Raw genomic sequence first — 27,149 nt, forward strand, 5'->3', positions numbered from 1 at the left:
GGAGGGGTGACAGGGTACAGGGGCAGGAGGGTACCTGGAGATCGTCTGTGAATTTTGAGTTAAATACATAACATTTGAGAAAGGTAGTTCTTAAGCCAGAGATCAGAATCAACTAGTATATTCCCCAAAGCTACTACATAGCTCATTGAGCTAAGAGCACTATGACTTTCTTTATTCAACCTCTCCACCATTTCCAATGTTTGCTGGGACTCTTGCCAGGAAGGAGAGGCCAATGTGTCTTAGATCCACTCCAGGATATTGCCAGTAATGCTGCCAATACACTGTACAGCAGTGTACACATCAGCACTGTCCCATCATCAACTAACTCTCTCTCTCAGCTATCTAAGACTACAACGGGCTCCTTAGCACACTTATAAAAAGGCAAGAGGCAACTGCTTTTTCCGTTTCGCTCAGGAAAATATCTATTTTCTTTTCCCTTTGTTCCTCTGTGACATAAACTGCACAAAAATTCATTTGGTACCTGTGCTCCTAAGTTAACAATGTGAAAATCACATGGTAAACAGCACTCCACTTACATAGGACGTTTTGGATTCTGCATCCCAACAGTCACAGGCGTAATGGGCCATCTCATTCTCCATGTGCTGCCGGAAGCGGAGTTTATCTGGAGATATTCCAACCTTCGTGAGGTAGAGGTAGATGCGGCCAATGAAATAGCCTAATACTGTGTTATTAATCACACCCTAAATCAACCAATAAGTAAGCAAGCACGGAGGAAGAAAAGAAAACACACATTAATACTCTTCAAAGCCAAGATATGTTCCCATTGACTCATTCTACTGAAAAATATTTGAAACCCAACGCAAACTATTTTATCTTGCTTTCAAAACAATTTCAAATACTCAGAATGAGATCTTGGTTATTTTTTTAATGGGTTAATGTCAAGATGATGATAATGGAGTTATTCAAAATCTGTCCAACATACTTACTGGGTCAGCAAAAATTCAGCCCAGTACCTCTTACCTTCTAGATCTACAGTACTAAAAACAATATTCATAATTGACACTAAAGAATGGCAAAGACATTCCCTTCTGAATTAACCAAAGTAATGACACATGTTGAGGGGATTTTAATGTATCCTTACCCACTGAAATTTGTGAACCCCGTAGAGTACACGTAATCATTTTGGTGTTTGCAAGGACCTTAGAAAACATCTAGCCCCATCTCCATACACTGCAGAGGTCTTCTCTGCAAAGTGGCTGACAAGCTATCGTCCAACCTTGCCAGGAGTATTTTCAGGGCCAGGAAGCTCACTGCTCCCTGAGGCAACTCATTCCACTAGTGGACAGCAGCTACTGTTGGCAAGTTTTCATGCACTCACTTCTCCAGGCAAATATTTACAAAGTGCTTATATGTAAGGCCTTATTCCACTGCCATGGGTAATACAAAAGAGTCTGAAACCCAGATGGCTTGCTTTCTGCGGGTCTAATGCTGTCTCCCTCAAAGTAGTACGTACTGTTGAGTCAGATTGGTGAGGCACAATGCAAACCAAGATCTATTTTCCAAGTACTCTGCTAAACGTTTTTTTTCATGCTAGCCCCAAGGCCCGCAAATTGAGATGTTCAGGTGATTTTTCTCTTACTATAATAATACTGTATAATAAATTCTGTACAAAACCAAGTACTGTATAAAAAGCAAATGACTGACAAAATAAAATATTTTGTCACCCAGAACACATAGAATTTGCTAATTGCTGCAAACCCTGAACAGGCACAATCTAAGTTAAGTTACCTCCAGAATCCTACCTGTTCAACAGCATCTCCCAGGCGCATTTTCCGAGCAGACTGTCCGCTGACCTGGGCTTTGGCTGAATACAAATAAAGGTGAAGGTCTGCCACATTCTGGAACTTGGGGTGGTCTTTCTCACTGGGATCTACAAAGTGCTCAATTTCTGCCATTGTGAATTCTCTGAAAGCAAAAACGTAAGCGATAAATCTGCATATTTAACTACAAAAAACAATAAGGCCCCTATTTTCAACTGCATTCTAGTGATAAAGGCTCCATACTATAGTAGTCTTTTTCACTAAACAGAAAGTTGGTTTCCTAAGGGAATGGCCAAAAAAATTTTGAATTAAATTTGTCTAGGTAGTTGTTATTTTAATTTTTTTGATGTATTATATTTCTACAAATTTATGGGGTACATGTGAAGGTTATTTTTAAACACATTAATGAAAATTTTATTACTCATTATTTAAAATAAACATGATCTAACTTCTCTGAAGTATTAATTCCTCCCCTCCAGCTACATCCAAAAAGATTATTACTTTTAACTGAAAATAGCTTGTTAAAGGCAGATTAATATAGTTTTTTTAAATTAGGAAAACATACGAAAAATCACATGCAAAAGAAATAAGATATTGAATAGTGACATCCAGATAAAATGGTTTTCCTTAAAGCATTAGCAAGTCTTTGTAAGTATACACTAAATGAAGTTCTTCATCCCATTTCAAAGAGTGGGAAATTAAAAGCGAAATGAAATGGTTCTTTAGCTTTCATAGCAGTTTGATTTCATCTTTTTTACTGCTACAAAAAAGTAAATGACTGATAATGGCATCATACAGCTGGTTTATTTGGAGTAAGATCTTCTTAAATAAAGTGTTATTCAAGGCAAAGGACATAAGGCATGAATTGAACAAGCTAACATCAAGCTAATTACCTAATGATGAAGTACACACAGTAATGGTTTCCCAAAGAGATTTCTCTGAATGCAATTTAGTAGCTATTTGCGGGGGAAGTGTTTCAAGTTAATTTTATGAGTCAAAATCAATCTCTCTTCTTTCAAGAAAAATCACATTTTCTGGTGTACTTCCATGATTATCTCAGATGTTTTACAAGTAATGTAAAATTGCTTAAATGGATCCTAAAAATACATGAAATACACTGCAAAAGAGGTTTAATTTTTAAATTTTATTTTTTAATAGTGTCTCTTATTTGGTCCTGCAGCACCTATGTTTTAGTTGTCTTTCAACAACTAGGAAACATCTTCTGCGCCCATATACATGTGAGAGAAACAAACACGGTGTTTGTCCTCACATAGCTTATAATTGGGCTGACAGCAACTGAACATCTACAATGCGGGACAGGATAAATTACGGGCCCTGCCTAGAATCTCCAAAATGCTGCTGCCAAAGTCTTTCCATCTGTTCTGTCACAAATCTCAGCACAGTGTCTATAGTTAATGATTCACTGTATACCTGAAATCCGCTCAAAGAGTAGATGTTAAGTAGATCTCACCACTAAAAAAAAAAAAAAGTAACTATGTGAGGTGATAATTACATTAATTAGCTTGACTGTGGTAATCATTTCACAATGTATAAGCATATCAAAGCACCACACCGTGTGACTTGAAATCATACAAATCATACAAAATTTACTCATCAATAATCTCAGCTCATAGATAGGAGGCAGGAATCATAAGAATTCTGAATAACTGCATCTGAGTTCAGAGACTGTACCTGAAACTGTAGAGAACTAAAATACACACAGGCTAGGAAGACAGACAAGTCAATCAAAATAAAATAAAATTTTAGAAAATCTTCATATGAACAATCTAATACCCCTAAACTAACAAAAGGAAATACAGCTATGCAAAGATTAATCACCAGAGAACTCTGCCATCAAGAAGAATCAGAACACTAAATAAACCAATCCTAGTCCTACCATGGAACAAAAGCCAGGAGGATGCTGACTCATGAAAAAATTAGTAGACTTCCGGTCAGGAACTTGTAAAGGACATAACAAAACTAGCCAGAATTCAGACACGACACTTTGAAGTGAAAATGACCGAAGAATCCACTGTTAAGAAGCCCCAGAGCCTTTCTACCAGTTAACCCCTGGGATCACTCCCAAGTTCCAAGCTGGTTTCCCTACTCACCATTTTTTTACTGCACAGGCCCCAGACACTGCCTTACTTCTCAGTCCTTCTCAATAATCTTCCCATAGCTACTCTGTGTAAACCCTCTTCGTAACACTGGCTTTAGACAAGGTCAGCCTTACACAGCTTCCTCAGTTTGGGAAGGCATGCTTGCTAGGTATTGAAACGGTCAAAAACAAAAAAACAAAAACACTCAAGACACTGGGAAATAAAACAAAGACTCAAATCTGACAAATTTGTCATTGCTATCATACCTGGCTAAAGTTTCTGATGACCTCCTCTTTTTACACGAAAGCCCAGAGGGGTCCTTCCCCCAACTTTCTCTAAGTTGTGCACATTCTTTCCTCTGTAAGTCCCTCCTTCCTAAACCGTAAACCTGAAGGGCCTAGAGATACAGTTTGCACAGAACATAGGCATCTTCTCCCAGATGGCATCATGGGTACTAATAAGATGAGGCAGGTGCTGTGGATGCTTTGATCCAGAGTCAGTGACTGGGCTACGTTATGACTCAAGTCTAACTACAGTGAGTAAGAAGACAGGAAGTGGGTGGGCGCTGAGGCAGGGAAAACACTTTGGGGCCTTAGAAAGTTATGTTTAGCTACACCTCTTATTTTATATGGAATGTATTACTCTAAGAGATGATACCAGGAATAACATGTATAGAAATCACAAAAAACTTAAGTCATAAACAGCTAAGTCATAATAAATTTCTAAAGAAATGTGGAACTCACCAGCCCCAATATGGCTTCCCACACACCCCTGGATAATCAGACAAAAGTAGGCTATTTGAATAGAGGCAAGTGAGTGAACATGAGTGATGACGGTAAGCTTGCTTGCTGGCCTTTCTGTCATATAGGCCCCCCAAATACCTGGACGGAGGTTGTGTCCAGAACTCCAGTTGGTTACTGATACATCCTCACCCCAACTTCAGCAATGTTGTCTGCCCTAGACACCTAGAACAATCCTCCTGCCACAACTTTCACCCTACCCCACCCGACCCCACCCCACACTTTATACACATCACCATTGCCAGTATTGCTTTGGTTTAGACAATCAAGATATTACCATCCTCGAAGTATATGATGAACAAGGAAAAAGGCAATTTTGGAGCAGGTGAGACTCTTAAGATATTCTCCACCCTCCTTCCTTTCCCTTCAAGTTCACTTTTGTCACTAAAAACTGCCTGTCATCCTGGAGATTACATTTAGAGATTATTCCAAATGTAAAACATGATTTTTGGAGAAGACAAAAATAAATTCATAATCAGCATTATGAAGCAGAATTGTTTCAAAACAGCAAGCTTTCATTTTCAATACAATGCCAAGGTCATTCACTAATTTGTATAGTGAACTAATTTGTAATAGAGTAACCTGAGCAGTACCTGACTCTGATCAGTCCAGATCGAGGGGAGATCTCATTTCTAAAAGAATTTCCAATCTGGGCAGCAGCAAAAGGCAACTTTCCTTGGTTGAACTCCAAAAGTCGTTTGAAATTCAAGAAAATCCCCTGTGCAGTTTCTGGTCTCAAGTACCTATAAATTTAAGTAAGTCAGTCTGTTACAAAGAAAGAAATTATGTTTTCCAACAATCATGAAATTCTAGATACAAATCCTAAAAGTCCTAAATATGCCATTTTCACAACAAAGTTGTACAGGCCCTAAAATGAAGTCTTAGAAATATTGTCCTCGGTAGCAAACATTTTCATAGCACGTATTAGAAAACGTATTAAGTAATTAGTGTGGCAATACTACTTTGGCAATGCCATTTCATTTAATTACACCAGTGAGTCAAAACCCCACTTCTCAAAAAGCAGAAATAAAAATAAATTTAAAAACACCACCTCAGGCCGGGCGCAGTTGCTCACACCTGTAATCCCAGCACTTTGGGAGGCTGAGGTGGGCGGATCACCTGAGGTCGGGAGTTCGAGATCAGCCTGACCAATATGGAGAAACCCTGTCTCTACTAAAAATACAAAATTAGCCAGGCATGGCGGCACATGCCTGTAATCCCAGCTACTCAGGAGGCTGAGGCAGGAGAATCACTTGAACCTGGGAGGCAGAGATTGCAGTGAGCCAAGATCACGCCATTGCACTCCAGCCTGGGCAACAAGAGCGAAACTCCATCTCAAAACAAACAAACAAACAAACAAAAAACACCACCTCTCCCATAGTGCCCCTTAAGCCCCTGATGTCTTCTAAGTCATCATGTACATGGAGGCAGATGACAATCTTAGGTTCTTTGGAAAATAATACCCATGCCTATGTTTAGCTCTGTTAACCCACATATTAAAACTTAACTGAGGGGCTAAAAAGAAATCAGTATAGGCTCACATTTAACATCAGCACTCACTTACCACTAACTATCACCTCACCAAGCCAGGTAATTTTCAAAGTTTTTCAAATCATTTTATTCTCTGCAGTATTTTATATTTTCAACCAGAGGCTTCCGCATTTCTCTGTATTTTAAAGATATAGTCAAGCAAATACACTACTATAGCCACTGCCCTCTCAATTTCCTAGGAAATATTCTGTGCAAAACATCCACTAAGGAAGCGCTCCCAATGGCCTACTTCAAAATAAGTATTTTACTAAAATAACTTTAAAACCAAGGGGTAAAAACCCTAAAATTGTACCCTCTTCTTACTTAACAGACCAACTCTTTTGATTTTTATGGCCCTTTCCAGATTTCATCCAAATGTTAGTAAAGTTTATATGTATATTTACAGTTAGTATGTATAAAATTATGTATTACCTATTTTATACTTCCCATTTTCTAAATAATGGCACAAAGTTCTCACATTTAATAGTGGCAGAATATTATCCCAAACTAATCCACTTTACCATAATTTGTCTAACCGCTCTCAAATTACTGAATAGGTTATTTCTACTTTTAATTTATATACTTCTTCTAAGTATAATTTCCTTTCCTTCTGAATTATTTCCTTAGATCAGTTCCCAGAAATGGAATGTCTGGGTCACAGGTTATGTCTCATTTTATCACTCTCTGTACATATGGCCAAAATGAAAGGCTTGCCGCTGGCCTCTTTCCATGAAATATTCCAAATCAACCTGATGTCTCATTAGAATAATTAACTGTGACACATTCTGTCACAGTTTTCTTATTCTTCAGTCCCTACTCTGGGAAACACGATCTATCTAGCTCATGTAGCAAAAACTTACTCTCTTACCCTATCATAAGAAAAATATCTAAAGCTATGAAATGGAACATTGGCTAACTCTGTTAAACAGTGGACAAGGAATCAGAAGATAAAGATTCCAATTCTGAATCACACTGTAAACTAACCAGATATTCTTTATCTGTGAAAACCACATCTTTCAAATCAACAGGCTATACCTCTGCTGTCCAATATGGTAGGCCACCAGTCACATGTCTATTTAAATTTCAATTTAGATTAAATAAATTTTAAAATTCAGTGCCTCAGAAGAGCTGGACCCATTATGAGTGCTCAAGAGCCAAATGTGGCTGGTAGCTAATCATACCGGACAACACAGATTACAGAACATTTCCATCACTGCAGAAAGTTCCATTGGACAGTGGCATGCTAAACTAAATAGTTTCTAAAACATCCTTCAGCAATAAGTTCAATGGCTTTTAAAACCATTCTTCAACTGTCCCTTCTACCCTATGCAGCTATAACTAGAAGATATAGTGATCAGAGACTTTATATCTATTTTATGGCAAAAAAATACATATATACCAAAAAAGAAATAATATTCAGAAAGAATTTTTTTAAAGACTTATTTCTGCCATTATTTCTCCATAATACATTCATCTGTACTTCTGTATATCACTTTTTAAAAATTTTTCCTTCATAACATTGATATTTACCTTTTAATATAAGCAATCTTAAAAACTTCATTACATAAACAGGTAAACAATAAGTGATACATACCCAGGCATGTTTCCTCCAGGCCCAATGAAAGTCTTGAACATTAAGTTAAAAGATACTGGAGGGGATAGATCATTTCCAGTAATGGGAGATTTTACATTATAGTTCACAAAAAGATCCGCAAGTTCTTGCTGTCCATAGTTATCAAGCTAAAAGACATATAAAGAAATTAGTGTAAAAGACAGAGAAAACAAGGCATAAGATATAAAGTATTATATATAACCCTAGCCATCCACTGTTACAATCACATACAATTCAGGAACATCACAATTAACCTAACCTTCAGGACACCCACATTAAAACCATAACCAATTTATACACTTTCCATTTACCAAGAGAGAAAAAAAAAATCTTTCTGGGACCTAAAACTCATATAGTCACTGTTTCAAAGTGAAAGATAAAGCAAAATACCTCTTATTCAATTATAACAGTTATTAGTTGGCAAGAATCTGAAATTACCTAAATAAGTTTTCAAAGCTGAATTTTACTACTCTGAACATATTTAAGGTGCATTTCTGCATTTCTCTGTATTTTAAAGATCCAGTCAAGCAAATATACTATTAATAGCCACCACCCTCTCCTCAATGGAATAATTAAATGTGCACTGAACTTTCCTTTCCCATTAGATATTAAGCGCCAAGAAGATAGAAGCTGTATCTTATTCACCTCAGCATTTTCCAGTGTATTGCACATTCTATACATTGATCATCAATGCCAAATCCTGTAAAATGATGTATGCCCTCCAATTTAAGAATTTCAAGTGACTATGACAAACCATCTAATAGTAAGCAATATTTAAAACTTAAAAGTCTCCTAACAGAAACAAAATAATTCAATAAATCAATTAATGGTCATAAGAACTGAAGCTTTGAGTTCAGAAAGACCTGGGCGTATCTCCCAACTCTATACCACTTATGGGTTGTGTGACTGAAGATTAAGTTCTTACCTAACCTCTTTAAGAACAGGGGAGAACAGCTTCTACCTTGCTATATAGGAATATTATGAAGATTAAACAAAACATGTAAAGTACTTAGCACAGGCAGGACCTGGTACATAATACCTACTCAATAAAGAGCAATTATATTTGCTACCCTCATAAATCCAATGGTATTTCCACTCCATAAAAAGGCAACCCACTCACACTAACTACATGTTCCAGATTTCAATGTGCAATTTAAAATATTAAGCCTTCTAGACTCTATTTCTACAGAATTTCTAGGAGGAATCCACAAAATAACATTATAAAATTACCCAAGAGGCTGGATCAATGAGGAAATTGTTCCAGTGAACTTCAAGACATGGGTACCATAAATATAAGCTGGTCCTACTAGAGTAGAAAGTTAAAGAGCCTGAGGAACATCTATTTCCCAGGTAATTCAAGAATATATAGTGTTTTCCAATAAAAGGCATAATTTAAAAAGAAATCAGGAGGAAAAAGATTCCTCCAATACAGACAGAAATCAAAACCCCTGGGAAAGGGAATCTGGCAATATCTAAGATTATTACATTTGTATTTATCCTTTGTCCCATTTCTAGGCATCTATCCCAAAGACACAATAGCAAAAACATGAAAAGATATAAGCACACAATTATTCAATGCAGCACTATCTATAATGTTAAAGATGGGAAATAACCTAAATGTCCAGCAGTGGACAACTGGTTATGTAAAATATATCCACACAATGCCGAATTACGTAGTTATAAAATGGAAGGAGGCAATCTCTATATACTATGAGGGACCAATCTCTGAAATATTCTGTTATGTGAAGAAAACCACAATGGAGAAAAGTGTGTATGGAATGCAACCATTTATCTAGAAAGGTGGGCATACAAATATCTATACGTCTTTGTTTATATTCTATTTTTTTAAAAAAGGAAGTTGTTTTAGGTTAAAAACTGCTCAGGGAGCAGGGAAGTGGAAGGAGGGAAGGTAAAGGGAAGAGAAAGATAGTAGACTACTTAAATATACCTTGTGTTTTAGATTTGCCTTTGGAGGTATAAAAAATGCTTTATATGATTATAAAACAAATTTTAATTTTTTTATTATACTTTAAGTTCTAGGGTACATGTATACAACATGCAGGTTTGATACATAGGTATACATGTGCCATGCTGGTTTGCTGCACCCATCAACTAGTCATTTACATTAGGTATTTCTCCTAATGCTATCCCTCCCCCAGCCTCCCACCCCCCGACAGGCCCAGGTGTATGATGTTCCCCACCCTGTGTCCAAGTGTTCTCATTGTTCAATTCCCACCTATGAGTGAGAACATGCAGTGTTTGGTTTTCTGTCCTTGTCAGAGTTTGTTGAGAATCATTGTTTCCAGCTTCGTCCATGTCCCTACAAAGGACATGAACTCATCCTTTTTATGGCTGCATAGTATTCCATGGTATATATGTGCCACATTTGCTTAATCCAGTCTATCATTGATGGACGTTTGGGTTGGTTCCAAGTCTTTGCTATTGTGCTATATGATTACAAAACAAATTTTTAAAAATGAAACCCTGAATACTGAAAATAAAATGAAATATATGGACTAACTGCATATCTAGCTGATGACATAACCACACAGAGAGAATGACTCCAAGTTACTTTAAATACAGTTATCAGACTGTAAGACTATACAGTACTGGCATATCCCTAAAGAAAAGAACAATAAAAGTGTTTTTAACTGTTTTCAACATTCATATTGCTGATGGTGGTGTTGGTATTGTCATTCTGAGACTGTTAACGTATACAGTGGGAAATAAGGCATGTCAATCATTATGTTTTGTTGCTGAGAAATGGGATTTTTGGTGAGGGTAAAGGAGAGAGATTTAAGATTAATATAGTAAAAACCCCATAAACCTAACTTTAAGTAAACTATTAAGTATCTATATTAACTCATGAAAAGTTTATCTTTTAAAAAATATCAATTTCCTAGCTCAGATCACTGACCAGGTTTATAATCAGTGATCAATACCATCCCCACTAATAAGTACCAGGGCTCCTTGGAGAAATGTCTGATTCCAAGTCTGAGACAGGAAATGTACAAGATGAGATGGCAATATCTTGTCATATTAAAGGAAGTTTTCAGAGACTACTAGGGCTGTGTCAAAAGGACTCAGCAGAGAACTCCTGGTCACCAAAGACTGGACAATTTAACCATCAATAAGATAACTGCAACTGACTGAATATCAAATATTTGAATCTAAAGTTCACAACAGTACGAGGAAAAAAGGAAAAGGCAGGCAGGAACTCGTGCATTTCTGAAGGATGTTAGGGAACCAACTAATGGAAAACAGGTTTAAAAAGACAAGATGTGGGAGAATGGATGAAGCACTTATTCTCACTTTTCTTTACAAATGGTGTCTCAGATAAATCAAATAGTTGATAGAAAAAGTTTTTTCATATAGAAATAGTCTAGCTAAAAAAAAAAAAAAAGAATAACAGAATGACAAAAATCACCATTTTGAAACCCTCTCATCAATTAATGCATCTAAACAATGGACATCAATGGCCACAGCCCACAGAAGAGCTAACCAGGTACTACGTACCTCTGGACAGAAGTCCATAACACCACTTAACCAAATATCTTGCCAAAAATACCTGGTCAAGCCTCTAAATCTAATACAGAAAAAGATGGACATGTGTAACCTCACTACAATAACATAATTAGCCAAATCCAGACAGTAGAAAACAGTAAGGAACAAATGACTCAGCTTCCTGAAAAAAATTTTAATGAAAATGTGGGGGAAAAAGGGAATGAAGGAAGGCCATACAGATTGGAAGAGATTTTAAAAACATATCAACCTATCACAAAGTATAGACTTTATCTGGATCCCAATTCAAATTTTAAAAACTGGAAACATTTAAGACAGCCTAGAAAACATGAACATTGATTAAATATTTGATGATATTAAATTGTTAACATTTCCCAAGGTAAGAGGATTGAAAAGGATTTTTTAAATCCTTTATTTTTAAAGGATTTTTCTCTTTTAGAGATAGATAATGAAAAATTTATAGGTATAATAAAATAATGTTTGAGATATGCTTCAAAAAAATTCAGGCTGGGTACCATGGCTCACATCTGTAATCCTAGCACCTTGGGAGGCCCAGACAGGAGGATTGCTTGAGCTCAGGAGGTCGTGGCTGCAGTGAGCCACGTTCATGCCCTTGCACTCCAGCCTGGGCTACAGAGTGGGACTCTGTCCCCACACTACCACACACAAAAAATTAGGGAAAAGAAGTCAGGAAAGTGAGAGGGGAATAGATACAAAAAAATCTAACAGTGAAGCAGGGTGATAGGTACATAATTATTATGTTTTTATTTAACATATAAAATTTCATATGTTTTGAATTTTTCATAAACAAGTTAAAAATGATTTTTTAAACTGGAACATCCAGAGATGGGCCACAAAAACAGACAGAGAAGAGAAACAAAAGAATTCGTTCTGAGCTGTTAAATCCACATAATAGGAGTAGAGGTCTTCCTACCACAGAAGGTGAATCAGGGCCTTTTAAAGAAACAATCATGCTTCATAAAGCTGAAAAGGAGTCAGACACTAAGGTGCAGAAAACACTACTCTGTGCTTAAGCAACAGAAGGGCTTTCAGCCAGTGAATCCACCAGGGCCATTTCTGAGTGCTACACCATTTCCCATGGGTCCCCTACTTTTCATTGAAGATTATATTGACAGCTGTACATGTATCTGATATGGCAAGTCAAAAACCAAATCGCTCTCCTAGAACACAGATCTGAAATAAAAGAGAAGGCCAATGCTCAAACAATAAATTGACTTGTCAAATCAACCAGTTACTTCCCAACTCTGACAATGTACTTGGAAATGAATGATACTGTTAAGATCAAAAACATATATATAGAGACAAAACCTCAGTAAATCTAAAATTCTGAATGGAAAATTTTAGGGATACTTAGAGGCATTTTCCATTTTTTTCTAATAAAGGGCATGCCTTTGGAAAAGAAAATGAGATGAACGTGTAGCTTCAACAGTATCAAAATATAAGCAGGCGACCTTCGACTCCTCGACGTCGACAACCGAGTAGTCCTCCCAGTCGAAGCTCCCGTTCGCATAATAATCACATCCCAAGACGTCTTACACTCATGAACCGTCCCCTCACTAGGCCTGAAAACGGACGCAATCCCCGGACGCCTAAACCAAACCACATTCACTGCCACGCGACCAGGAGTGTATTATGGCCAATGCTCAGAAATCTGTGGAGCTAACCACAGCTTTATGCCTATCGTCCTAGAACTAATCCCCCTAAAAATCTTCGAAATAGGACCCGTATTCACTTTATAACTCTTCCACCCCGCAACCCATCCTACCTCCTTTCCTGAGGCCCACTGCAAAGCTAATCTAGCATTAACCTTTTAAGTTAAAGACTAAGAGAATCGACCCCTCTTTGCAGTGAAATGCCCCAACTAAATACCACCACATGGCCCACCATCATCACCCCAATACTCCTTGCACTATTCCTCATCACTCAGCTAAAACTACTAAATTCACACCTCCACCCACCCACCCCACCAAAATTTACCAAAACAAAACCCCACGCCAAGCCCTGAGAACTAAAATGAACGAAAGTCTATTCACCCCATTCATTACCCCCACAGTACTAGGCCTCCCCGCCGCAGTACTAGTCATCTTATTTCCCCCCTTACTGGTCCCCACCTCCAAACATTTCATCAACAACCGACTAATTATCATCCAACAATGACTAATCCGGCTCATCCTAAAACAAATAATAACTACCCATAACACTAAAGGACGAACTTGATCCCTCATACTAACGTCCCTAATCATTTTCATCGCCTCAACCAACCTCCTGGGACTCCTCCCCTACTCATTTACACCAACTACCCAACTGTCCATGAACTTAGCTATAGCAATTCCCCTATGAGCAAGCACGGTAGCTATGGGCCTCCGCTTCAAAGCCAAAATTACCCTAACCCACCTCTTACCACAAGGTACCCCCACACCCCTTATCCCTATACTAATTATTATTGAAACCATCAGTCTTTTTATTCAACCACTAGCCTTAGCCGTACGCCTAACTGCTAACATCACTGCAGGCCACCTACTCATGCACCTAATAGGAAGCGCCGCACTAGCTATGCTAGCCATCAGCCTCCCCCTGACCCTCATCACCCTTACAACTTTAACCCTATTAACAATCCTGGAAGTTGCCGTTGCCCTAATTCAAGCCTACGTCTTCACACTTCTAGTAAGCCTCTACTTGCACGACAACTCATAATGGTCCATCAATCACACGCCTACCACATAGTAAAACCTAGCCCATGGCCCCTAACAGGAGCTCTCTCAGCCCTCCTAATAACATCTGGCCTAACCATGTGATTCCACTTTCACTCCACAACCCTACTATTAACAGGTCTACTAACCAATGCACTAACCATATACCAATGGTGACGAGATGTGGTGCGAGAGAGCACATACCAAGGCCACCACACACTGCCCGTCCAAAAAGGTCTCCGATGCGGGATAATCCTATTCATCACTTCAGAAGTCTTTTTCTTCGCCGGATTTTTCTGAGCATTCTACCACTCCAGCCTAGCCCCCACCCCTCAACTTGGAGGACACTGACCCCCAACAGGCATTATCCCCCTCAACCCCCTAGAAGTCCCACTCCTAAACACATCCGTACTGCTTGCATCAGGAGTCTCAATTACCTGAGCCCACCACAGCCTCATGGAAAATAATCGAACCCAAATAATTCAAGCACTACTCATCACAATCTTACTAGGCATCTACTTCACTCTCCTCCAGGCCTCAGAATATATTGAAGCTCCTTTCACCATCTCTGACGGCATCTACGGCTCAACATTCTTCGTAGCCACGGGATTCCACGGCCTCCACGTCATTATTGGATCAACTTTCCTCACTGTCTGCCTAGCCCGCCAACTATCATTCCACTTCACATCCAAACATCACTTTGGCTTCGAGGCTGCCGCCTGATATTGGCACTTTGTAGACGTAATCTGACTGTTTCTGTACGTCTCCATCTACTGATGAGGGTCCTACTCTTTTAGTATAAGCAGTACCGTTAACTTCCAATTAACCAGTTTTGACAACGCCCAAAAAAGAGTAATTAACTTCGTCCTAGCTCTAACAGTTAACACCCTCCTAGCCCTGCTACTAATAACCATCACATTCTGACTACCACAACTTTACCCCTACATAGAAAAATCCGACCCATACGAATGTGGGTTTGACCCCGCATACCCCGCTCGCATTCCTTTCTCCATAAAATTTTTCTTAGTAGCCATCACCTTCCTACTATTCGATCTAGAAATTGCCCTGCTACTACCCCTGCCATGAGCCCTACAAACAGCCAACTTACCACTAATAACCACATCATCACTTATATTAATTATCATCCTAGCCCTAGGCCTAACTTACGAGTGATCACAAAAAGGATTAGACTGAGCCGAATTGGTAAATAGTTTAAGCAAAACAAATGATTTCGACTCATTAAATTATGACAGCCATATTTACCAAATGCCCCTTATCTATATAAATATCATACTAGCATTCACCATATCACTCCTAGGCATGCTAGTCTACCGCTCACACCTAATATCTTCCCTACTATGCCTGGAGGGAATAATGTTATCATTGTTCATTATAATTACCCTCATAACCCTCAACACCCACTCTCTCCTAGCTAACATCATACCCATCACCATACTAGTCTTCGCTGCCTGCGAAGCAGCAGTAGGCCTCGCCCTACTAGCCTCAATCTCCAACACATACGGCCTAGACTACGTCAACAACCTAAACCTGCTTCAATGCTAAAACTAATTATCCCGACAGTCATACTGCTACCCCTAACATGACTCTCCAAAACACACATAATCTGAATCAACACCACCACCCACAGCCTAATCATCAGCTCCATCCCCCTACTATTCCTTAATCAAACCAACAGCAACCTGTACAGCTACTCCCTTCTTTTCTCCTCCGACCCCTTATCAACCCCCCTTCTAATATTAACAACCTGACTCCTGCCCCTCATAATTATAGCAAGCCAACATCACCTACCCAACGAACCCCCATCACGAAAAAAATTATACCTCACCATACTAATCTCTCTCCAAATCTCCCTAATCATAACATTTACAGCCACAGAACTAATTATATTTTACATCCTCTTCGAAACCACTCTCATCCCCACCCTAGTCATTATCACCCGCTGGGGCAACCAACCAGAACGCTTAAACGCAGGCACATACTTTCTATTCTACACACTGGTAGGCTCCCTCCCCCTACTCATTGCCCTAATCCACACCCACAACACCCTAGGCTCACTTAATATTGTACTACTAACTCTCACCGCCCGAGAACTAACAGACTCCTGATCCAACAGCCTAATATGACTAGCATACACAATGGCTTTCATAGTGAAAATACCCCTCTACGGACTACATCTATGACTCCCTAAAGCCCATGTCGAAGCCCCCATTGCCGGCTCAATAGTACTCGCCGCAGTGCTCTTAAAACTAGGTGGCTACGGTATAATACGCCTTATCCTCATTCTCAATCCCCTAACTAAACACATAGCCTACCCCTTTCGTAACTGTACTAAAACAATGAGCTTCAAGCAAGGGATAAAATTATACTCCACAAGGATCAAAATAAATCAGCAGATGATTCAACAGCCAAATTAAGAAAGTTTTCAATGTAAATGAAGAAGGAGAAATTATTTTAGCTATGTTGGAAAGTTAACTATCACAGAGAAAAAAAAAGCATGCTAAAAAAAAAATTAGGACAACAGTGGAAAAGTATCCAGTAATTCCCATGAGAAAAAAACAACAAATTAGGGAGTTCTATATTCAGGCAGAGAGAGAGAGAGATTGGTGTAAAGAAAATAGGTATAATCACAGTACTGGTTTTTTGTTTTTTTGCCCAAGGAAGTAAATAAAATTTAAGAGGTGAACCTCAGTAAACCTCATGACTAAACATGGTGTTGGAGAAATGTACTTTGCCTAAAAGGAACAGCCAATAGATGAGGTGAGACACCAGCAACATATATACATGAGCACATGCATCTTCCCAGGGAGACGTGCAGTTTTGACCATATTCTTAGGGTGGTCTGTGACCCAAAACAAGGATAAGAACTACTTCTTATATAGAAAGTATTCCTGCAATTGGTAAAAGGTCGGAATAAATTATCTGTGTGGTCTCTTTTTTGTCTTCTCTAAAATTTGTCAGCTTAAATATCATACAAATTATAAAACTCTAGGCCTACAGGCAAACTGAGAAAAGCAAGGACAGAAAAGTTGGGACCTGCTCATGAGGTTCTAAGAATAATAGCACGAAATCAGGGTCTAAGCAGAGGGAGATCAAGTAGCCAGTGAGAAAGTGCTCATCAAGTTATCTGCCCCGAAATCTCCACACCAGTGCTGAACACTACCCATCATCAGTCACTCCTGTGGTTTTAGCTATTAAATCCAAAAAAGTAGTTTCCAAGGACAGACAAATTTAATGCCCATTTACACTGACTTGTTAGTTTTGGCTGAAATAAAGGGTTAGTTGCAAAAGAGAGAAGCAAATAAAAATGCAAAAAAAAAAAGAGATGCTATAAAGGACAGAATTGACCTCTGCTTCTTTACAATGTGGCCAGGGTCAGCATAATGGGAAATGCAACAGTCATTAAACACTGAAAGAAGGACAGTGACCACCTAGGTTACTCTAATAACATCTTTAGAGTACTCACCTGGGCCAAAACACTTTCCATCTCTGATTTCTTTTCAACAGAACACTTCTTATCAGACATCAATTTCTGTAAATGAGCTGTAAGAACAGTGTTGACATATGTCAATCAATGGGAAAAAGGACAATGCACTTTTCAGTTTCAATGCTGGACAATTAAAAAGTAAATCCAAGGATAAAGTTCTTAATTTACATGAATCCCACGGTTGATTTTACAGCAGCAGTCATGGTATTGTCTTGATTCATTTACTACTTAGAAAAATTACCTGTATATAACTAATTATCTACGTACAACTTTTTTAAAAAATAAGGGACTTGATATATATACTTAAGATCTGTGCACTTTACTCTTTGAATGTTATGCCTCAATAAAAAATTTAATGAAAAACATCTGAGAGAAAGTTTAAACCTTTTATTTTGATCAATCCTACCTGAAGGACATGAAGAACCTCACCTTTTAATAGATGGTCAGCACGAAAACATTCTCCATTTTTTACATCTTTTACCATGAAGTCAGCAAATTTGTCTACATGGCCAGAGGTCCTAAAGTAACAAATGCCAACCCAATTTGTCATTCTTATACAAATTACACATAGATATTACCTTATAAGATAATTCCCCATCAATGTTTATATCTGTATATTTCAAAGATGGAAGCTCCCATATCTATAGTAATGATGTATCCATGACAGACAGTAATGTATGCCAGAGAAAATTCTTCCTCAAATCTATTTCTCACCCTCTCCCACATTCTTCCTTCCCATAAGAAAAAAGATGTTAACTAGACAATAAAAAGACAATTCTTTTCTACAAGTTGTCATAAAGTCTGTACTATTCTTCAGGATCAATTAATCCATGCCTATGCCATTATTATTAGTGATCTAAGCAAAGGCCAAAATCATTGGGAATTTGACTAGTTAAGAATTCATGACAGCTCAGTATAGACACTGAACCTTAAGGAAAGTGTTTTCTGCCACTGAAACCTGTACTGGCATTGGTATTATCTCTACAAAGTTCCTATTGGTGGAACAAGTAGCTAAAATGATAGGTAGTCCTGATCTTACAGAGCCATCATTCAGAATTCCTCATCTTAATTGGCTGAAATTATTAAGAGAACCTAACGGATGCCAATAGTAAAAATTAGCTCTCCACCAGGCAACCTTAAATGAATAATGATGAGTTACAAAATGGCAAGAATTCCTCTTTCAGTTTCACATTCTGAAATTCTGCCCTACTTTGGGAGGCCAAGGCGGGCGGATCACGAGGTCAGGAGATCGAGACCATCCTGGCTAACACGGTGAAACCCTGTCTCTACTAAAAATACAAAAAAAAAATTAGCCAGACATGATGGCGGGTACCTGTAGTCCCAGCTACTTGGGAGGCTGAGGCAGGAGAATGGCATGAACCCAGGAAGCGGAGCTTGCAGTGAGCCGAGATCAAGCCACTGCACTCCAGCCTGGGTGACACAGCAAGACTCTGTCTCAAAAAAAAAAGAAATTCTGCCCTACTTTCAATAATGTTGGTAGGAATAATCTAAGTTTCTGTATTGAAACTTCAATACAAATAGTATTTAATTGAAAATCTCTACAAATATACCTTTGCTCAGAACTTCTAAAAACTTGTATTAAGGAAATAATCAAGGATATACCCAAAAATCCATCTATCAAGATATTCGGTGCAGTCAAAAATGAGAAACACCTTAATGCTTTCAATATGGCACAAACTAACATATTATGGCACTTCCATAAAACAGAATACTATGCTATCATTAAAAATGCTTTAGATGAATAGTTAATGACATGAGTATATGTTCATCTATATTACATGAAAATAAGCAGTGTACTGCTAACACTGAAATACATAGGGACATACAGAAAAAACAGGAAGGACAAACACAATCATCTTAACATGGCTATCTGTGAGCAGAAGGTATACATTTCTTTGTTTTTCCATGTTTTCCAGATTTTCTACATGAAATGAGTAGTTCTTTATAATCAGGAAGTTATTTAGATAAGTATATTAAATAATTTAATAAGTTGTTTTATTTAAAATAGGATTCTCCCCACTCCAAAGTAAGACCTCACTTTAAAACTGGCTCAGGGGTGAGCATGGTGCAATCGATCTCCAGGATCTGTTCCTCTTGGATAAAGTGCTGCCTCCAGGTCTGAATAATATTGTTCTTCAAAGCACAGCCAACTGGCCCAAAGTCATACAGACCACTAACACCTATAGAATATGAGAGGAAAACAAATACTTTACCTTGTTATTCTGAACAAATGAAGGCAAGGAGACATGAGAAACTGATACCTATACTCCCTAAAAGTGTATTCAAGTCAACATTGCAAATCCCTCAATACTGAAGAGCCTTACTTTCAGCTAGCTGACGGAAGTAAAATAAAAAAGCTCTTATGCCATTTACTAATTCTATATTTGTAATTTCAAGTAGGACTAGCCCAAAATCTACAACAAAAGCTCCCCCTTAGAGAACAGAATGAAAAAGCAGATTACGGTTTTCTGCCGTAAAAATTACAAAATAATTTCTCACAACATCTGATAACAATGATCCATAATTTTAGCATCCAATTCTCTAATTTATTCCTGGGTATTTGAAGCACTGTTTAACCTCAAAAGGGTAAACATTTACAGATCCACTTAGCCAAACTCAAGTCAACTTTCAGTGGCAAAGTACTATATGTCTAATGTTGTTGTAATAATCCGCTGACTATGAAAAATATAGTTTTACATTTCATCAGTGAATTGTATTTGCCTATATACCTTCATATGGTATTCAGAGTGATTTATCTATATCCCTGGGAAGAATGTTTTCTCCTGGCAGATGACCATAAAGAATAATCTAAGGACTGTTTTATCCCTGCCCCTGTGTGAAGGGGCACAGTATAGTTAGCCAGTACTACAATGGCCCTCTGTTGCTCTTCAGTCTCCATTGCATTTTAAAAAGAGTACATGAGTACACAGACACATCAAATGCATACATGGGCCTCCAACAATTCCCTACATCCTAATTGAAAAAAGTGCTCTCCAAGAATAAATGCAGTGGAGAAAAATAACAGGTATTACACCAAATGGTGACTCCAAGCAAACAAAAGCAAAACATCCATCCTCTGCTTTGTGGCCTGATACAAGTGGATACCAACAGGCAAACCATGTTCTTGATTTAAGTATAATATTAGAGCCACTAACAACACAATAGTTCTTTTTGTCATTAATCCCTTACCTCCATAAATAGCAAAAGCTTGATCATAGAAAAACCTCCTCTTCAGGGTATCTTCCATTTTTGCTCGGTCTACAATATCATCTTTGGGCTGTAACGCCAGCTCCTGTTAGAGATTAAATAAAAAGTGAGTGATTGGAGGGGTGGGTGGGAATCTGAACTTATATATCTGAATTTAGTTTATTCCTCACCAGAATTAAATATAAAATTTATCAAACAGACAAGATTTTGATAGGTTAAAAACAATAGAAGCCATAGGTCTTTTTTTCCCTTTGAGTAATATAAAAGATATCTTTACTTAATCATTTAGGAAAATATATGATCCTTTCCAAGATTACAAGACAGCTTGGCCGGGTGCGGTGGCTCACACCTGTAATCCCAGTACTTTGGGAAGCTGAAGTGGGTGGATCACCTGAGGTCAGGAGTTCAAGCCCAGCCTGGCCAACATGGCAAAACACCGTCTCTACTAAAAATACAAAAATTAGCCGGGCATGGTGGTGGGCACCTGTAATCCCAGCTACTTGGGAGGCTGAGGCAGGAGAATCACTTGAACCTGGGAGGCAGAGGTTGCAGTGAGCTGAGATCACACCATTGCACTCCAGCCTGGGCAACAGAGCGAGACTCCATCTCAAAAAAAAAACAAGACTAAGTTTACTTCGATGTAGATACTGATAAGCAATATAAGCAATATTTGAATTGTTAGTGGATTGCTATAGCAAAATGGTTACTTTAAAACCCCAAAACAACTTAAGTTTGGTGATGGGAGATCTATTGTTTGAAAGGTCTGGGAGCAGGTATCAAATAAACAGACCTTTTCCTTAAAACAAACAAACAAACAAAAATCATTATTTCCAGGCATAAGAGAAGTCGTAAAGAAGAGCACAATCCTTTCCATGGAAATTCATGTAGCGTATTGAGTCCAGGATTTGCAGGGTCAGGAAGGCTTTATTAAAAAGTTGACATTTTGAGTTGCATTTTGAAAGGATGAGGAGTCTACCAGGTAGAGGGAAAGGAGAAGAAGGCATTATGGATAAACAGATAAACCAAATGATACTTGTTCAGAAACTTTTCTAGGTCTCTCCCATCCAAAGAAATTAAAGATGAACAATCCTATACCTACTTATGTTCCTATTTTAGCATCCCAGGACTCACCTTTGCTTCCAGAACCCTCTTGCGGGCTTTGAGCTCAGCCACTGCTTTGTCTACATCTACTTGGGGTGCTTTATCTTCTTTGAGTTTTCGCACAAGATCTCCCTAGCCAACGAAGAGAATTTATATTTAGGATTGGTTTCAGAAGTCAAGAAATGTTAGGAATGTGTTTTTAAGCATGGCTTTTAAAAAGTCTGTGTAAGAATGATGCAATCCAGGCCAAGTGTGGTGGCTCACGCCTGTAATACCAGCACTTTGAAAGGCCCTCCTCACCACCTCAGGTCAGGAGTTTCAGACCATCCTGGCCAACATGGTGATACACCATCGCTACTAAAAATACAAAAATTAGCCGGCCATGGTGGGGGGCACCTGTAATCCCAGCCACTCGGAGGCTGAGGCAGGAGAATCACTTGAACCTGGAAGGCGGAGGTTGCAGTGAGCTAAGATCATGCTACTACACTCCAGCCTGGGTGACAAAGTGAGACTCCGTCACAAAATGAAAAAAAAAAAAAGAATGATGCAATTCAAATGTTTATTATGTGAGTGGTCATTATGAATGAAGGTCTCTGCCCTCTTCATTTATAATCTAGAAGAACACATGGGCAAGTTAACAAATAACTGCTCACAGGGTGAATTTTTTCCTTTGGGTATAGAGGGGTGAAAAAGGAGGAGAGAAAAGCATTGATTAAAAAGTATGAAAGAGCAAGATTTGTACTGAGAACACAGAAGAACCAATAAATCGACCACCTTCTTAAATCTCTCTCCTCTCTCTCACAAAAAAATAAAAAAATTATTCAGTTTTCCTCCCACTTCTCTGACCGTTCTTCTCAGTCACTGCTGGCTCATCTTCCTTTGCCTTTCTCTTTACAGTTGGAATTTTTTCCTTGCTAATATTTCTGAATTATTTTATTAACTTCCAACAACCTATACTAATTCCATATTTATAGTAATATGGTGGACTAGGTCATCTGAGAAAACAAACAAAATATTACCTATATAGGATGAAAAACTTTCAGCTGAGTAATTAAAGTTGTTAAATTGATATAGCCCTTGGGCACCCAACAGAGTTTCTAATTTCAGTGATCTATTTCCATACAATATGTGGTTCATTTTCACACTGTGTGATTGTTTTTGGTAGTCTCTTGTTCTTTGCTCATATTTTTGAGTACTTCTTTTATTTTAAAAAATTATCTTAAGCATTTTAAAAATATGTGATTATTCTAATACTTTTGGAGGATCTAATTCTATTATCATTTCCCCTGAGTCTCACTCAAGGTGGCTTGTTTCCTCATGGGTTTTTAAATTTTGAGTTTGGCACTTATTATTTTGGTAACCTCAATCTGTGAAAAATCCTAAAAGACTAATGTGGAAAGTCTGCTTCTTTTGCAATATGACGTTCTGGGTAAAGTATATGAAGAAAGACATATGTAGGTGGAAAAGGAAAAATAATTTAAAAAGCCACTTCGGATAATTATGGATATTCTTTGATATTACCTCAAAACTCTGACAAGTGGTAGCTTCTTCAAGGTTATTTCTAACTCAGAAACTACAGCAATGAATTTTTTGTACTGTTAGAATAAATCTATTAACGTATCTTAAGCTTTGAATGGCTCTTTCACCAATACCTGATTTCATAACATCATGCGTTGGTCACCTGGAAAACATTGGTTCACTGAGTTATGCAGATTATCCAAATACTATCAAAAAAAAATCCACGTCTGTTAATATCACCACTCATCTCATCACAGATATCTTTAAGGACTGTGAAGCTGCCAAGCTCACAGCAAAAGATACGTGTCTTCCCAAATTCTAAAATTTCCCCAAAGTTTGAATTTTATTATTGGCCACAAATACTAACTGTTGTTTTCTTAAAGTGACAAACTCACTTCATTCATTTTCCAGATTAACAAATTTCTACGAAACATGTGCTACTAACAAGACCAGTCATTAAGTAAAAATCCCACTCTGGAAAGGTTTTCAATTGCACTTCACAATGGAATTATCCAAAATGGATAGGGGTGACAGTGTGTCTCATTTCCCCATATACAAAAAATGGGTAAAATTAGATCATCTTTAAATTATCTTTCAGCTGACATCGGACTCAGTAATTCACACAATTAACTAACTGATATATATGTGTTCTTGGAAAATTAGAAAAAATATCCAAACTAATTTAAATCAACTAACTCGCATATTCGGAAAATATCTTAAAGTACAAAACAATTAATAATCAAGACAACATAAACAATATACAAGACAGTAGTAGCATCGGAAAGCTGCGGCGATCAAAGTTTACTTTAGTTAACTAGATCCAGTCCTAACTACCGATGGATGATTTTCACTGCAGTTCCAGGCTAACGTGGCAGAGGGAGGGGTTTGGGTGTGGTGGTGTTTTTTTTTCCCCCAAATTAGTTGTATGCTCCCTTCTAAAGGGAAGGATATTTTTTAAAATGGCAAGTTAAGAAAAGACAAAGGAACCACACCTAATTTTATTTGTGGAGTGGAAGGTGGGTGGAGGGAGACAGAATATGCAATCGGTGTTCTGACACCAATCATGAAGAAAAATGTTAAGCCCGTGGTGATATTTCAAAATGAAAGGCTATTTATTAAAATCGGTCAGGCTCAAACCAGCGAAGAGGACAGATGGCAAAGTGGCTGAATTTGCGGCAGCTATGCCCCAATGAATTATTTCCGAGAGAGGGTTCCACCCTCTGTAGCTAAGGCAAATTATTGCATCAGGCGCCCATGCAGGAGAAACCCGTTTGGTGTTTACTACTAGGTCATGATCTCCGGGGTCCTACTGCAAGCTCTGGCTCTCCCTAATTGGAAATGCGAATCACCTGAAATAATCTTTTCCTTGCCATCTCTAAATTCTAATCTCTATGGCAGTGCCCTAGGAAAAGGAGGTCTATATTAAATCACCAAGTCCTCCAGCCCATGAAACCTTCCCTCACCTTCGGGAAAATCAAATTTCAAAATATTCCGTACTAAGGATGGCTGACTTCACTCCGCAACACTTAGTTTCCCAGGTTTACGATCTGAGGGCTCACTGGTTCCAAATGGCCTTTTCAGAAGCCAGAAAAGATGACAAGAGCAAAGGATGATGAGTTCACAGCATTAACAGAAAAGTTCGACACCTCCCCACATCCACGTTTCAACTCTATTTTCTCAGCCAATCATTCTGCTAAACTAAGCACTGAATGAAGGAAGATGTTAAGGAGGAAACACTATTCAAAGCATCCTGAAGATTAAAGGGCCTGGCCCTAAGATGAAAGAACCGGCAGTTTTTCGGCTCATCATTGACCACGGAAAGGATTAGGAAGCTTTCCACCCAGGGTGCACAAAGAGTACAGCAGAGCCTGGAAAACTGAAGTTAAGGTTATTCAGTTAGGAGGCGAGGAGAACCAAAGGGTCACATATCCCAGCCCCACTGGAAATAGAGGAGACGCGGGCTGTGACAGAATGGGGAAGGAAGAACGGAGCCGGAGGAGAGGGACGCAGGAAGTCGGAGGGGTTCCAGGGAGTCATCCAAAAAGAGAGGAGGACGGAGGTCCGCGGGAGAGGAGGTGGCTGACGCACGGGGACTTGGGACCAAAGTGGGGGAGGCGAAGAAGACGCCAGAGGATGGAGCGAAAGAAAGGGGTAACCGAAGAGGAGGACAGTTCCCCGGGGAGCAGGGAAGGATGGCCAGAAGAAGGCCCTGGGAGGAGAGCCGGAGGCTTAGCGGAGGGCGCAAAACACCGGTACCTGCTGGCGCACTGCTAGCCTCAGAGGTGCCAGCACCTCCTCAGCCCCCGCGCCGTCCATGCTGCTCCGGGAAGCGGCGGCGGGCAAGGAGATCGGGGCGCAGGAGGGCGCGCTGAGGGGCCGGCGGAGCAGGAGCGAGGGCCGGGCTAATAGCCGGGGCGGCAGCAGCAGCAGCAGAGCGGCGCGAGCACCTCTAAACAGCACTGGACGCAGAGAGGGCATTAGCCGGCGGCCCTGGGCGGTCCAGAGAGGGTGGCGACCGAAGCGGCGCGCGCGGCCGGGGTCGGAGCATGATGAAATCGCCGCGTAAACGACGCGGCGCGCGTGCGGCCGCACATTCACCACCCCATGACGCGGCGCCGGGTCGCCGCCGCAGATTCGACACAAAACCCGGAAGGACCCAGCCGAAGGTTTTCTCCGGTTCGGGCAAGAGGTAGGTAGGGCTGCTAGCGAACATTTGCCCAGAAGTACGTCAAGCCACCCCAGCAGGGTGGATGTTCAAGGACACAGCTCTGAGCGAGACCTGCAGGCCGAGACACACGAGAACCTTCAAAGCATAGGCTTTTATACGAGTGACACCCCGGCCGACCTACTTGAACGGACACTTCTGTTTCTGTTCTTTCGCGCCCTGCGCCTTAAAAGGGTCGCAAAACATCAAATCAGATAGGGACCTTAGACTTCTGTTGCTCAAGTGCAGATGTTCCCCAGATAAGGAAATAGGCCCAGAGAGGTTAATGATTTGCCCAGTGTCACACATTGTTGGTCCGCCGATGTCAAGACAAAAGCTGGCGAACGGGGGAGGAGGAGTGAGGGGATAGGGTCACCCCGGGCTTTCTGGAGAAGGTAAATTCCAATCTGCCCTTGCGGGCGAGCAGGATTTGAACCAGCAGAGATGAGGAAAGGCAAGAGGTGCCTGATAAGTCTTTCTGCTTGGCATAGCCTCAGTTATCTGCCTCCTGTGGTTAGGCCCCAGCTGACCAACCACCCAGAGATGGCTTCCCCCAGCCCCACACACCCAGTTCCTCCTGCCCAAAGGGTGGAGGGCCTAGAAAAGCTGGGTTCCCCCTCCAGAAAAGGAAGAGAAAAATAATGTGTTGGTTATAAAAACAGCATTGCGCACACCTGCAAAAATGGCTAAAATGAAAATGATGGAAAATGCCAAGTGACCCTCTGAGACTCCCCTACACTGCTCAGGGGAGTGTCAACTGGTGCAGCCAGCCACTTGGGAGCTCTTCGGCAGTATCCACTGAAGCGGAGCACGTACATCTCCCTGTGACCCACAATCCCACCACAGGAGTGTGCAGGAGTAGACGGCCTCGCTATAATGAAGTCTCTTTTCCTAATAGTGTGAAAGTCCATGTTATTTCTCTTCCTGTTTCAGTGTGCAGTTCTGGAGAAGTACTTACAGTTCAACATGAGCAGGGTGGGTTGCTTAAGAACCTCCTGCAATATTGAACAATTATATTTTTAAACACTTTTATTTCAA

The 27,149-nt window shown here is 39.5% G+C and overlaps 1 protein-coding gene and 1 pseudogene across 4 annotated transcripts in view; one reads left to right on the forward strand and one right to left on the reverse strand.

Annotated features, from left to right (window-relative positions):
* The window catches only part of GARS1 (glycyl-tRNA synthetase 1), a 42,265-nt gene extending 16,241 nt beyond the window's left edge, over nt 1-26,024 (reverse strand). For 2 of the 3 annotated variants that reach the window (XM_054559081.2, XM_054559082.2), the window contains exons 1-10: nt 25,664-26,024; nt 21,920-22,021; nt 20,771-20,873; nt 19,620-19,761; nt 17,990-18,078; nt 17,540-17,616; nt 7,805-7,950; nt 5,274-5,423; nt 1,764-1,926; nt 537-701 (exon numbers count right to left, since the gene is read on the reverse strand). In XM_054559081.2, coding sequence (XP_054415056.1) covers nt 537-701; nt 1,764-1,926; nt 5,274-5,423; nt 7,805-7,950; nt 17,540-17,616; nt 17,990-18,078; nt 19,620-19,761; nt 20,771-20,873; nt 21,920-22,021; nt 25,664-25,885 — 1,359 coding nt within the window. In that variant the 5' untranslated portion in view covers nt 25,886-26,024. 3 annotated transcript variants of the gene reach the window in all.
* On the forward strand, nt 12,806-15,256 carry LOC129060668 (ATP synthase subunit a-like; annotated as a pseudogene). The gene has a single exon (XR_008527524.2). The product of XR_008527524.2 is annotated as an ATP synthase subunit a-like (transcript).
* Nucleotides 26,025-27,149: the final 1,125 nt, after the last annotated feature.

The sequence above is a fragment of the Pongo abelii genome, chromosome 6 (genome assembly GCF_028885655.2).
Source record: "Pongo abelii isolate AG06213 chromosome 6, NHGRI_mPonAbe1-v2.0_pri, whole genome shotgun sequence".
Taxonomy (NCBI): domain Eukaryota; kingdom Metazoa; phylum Chordata; class Mammalia; order Primates; family Hominidae; genus Pongo; species Pongo abelii.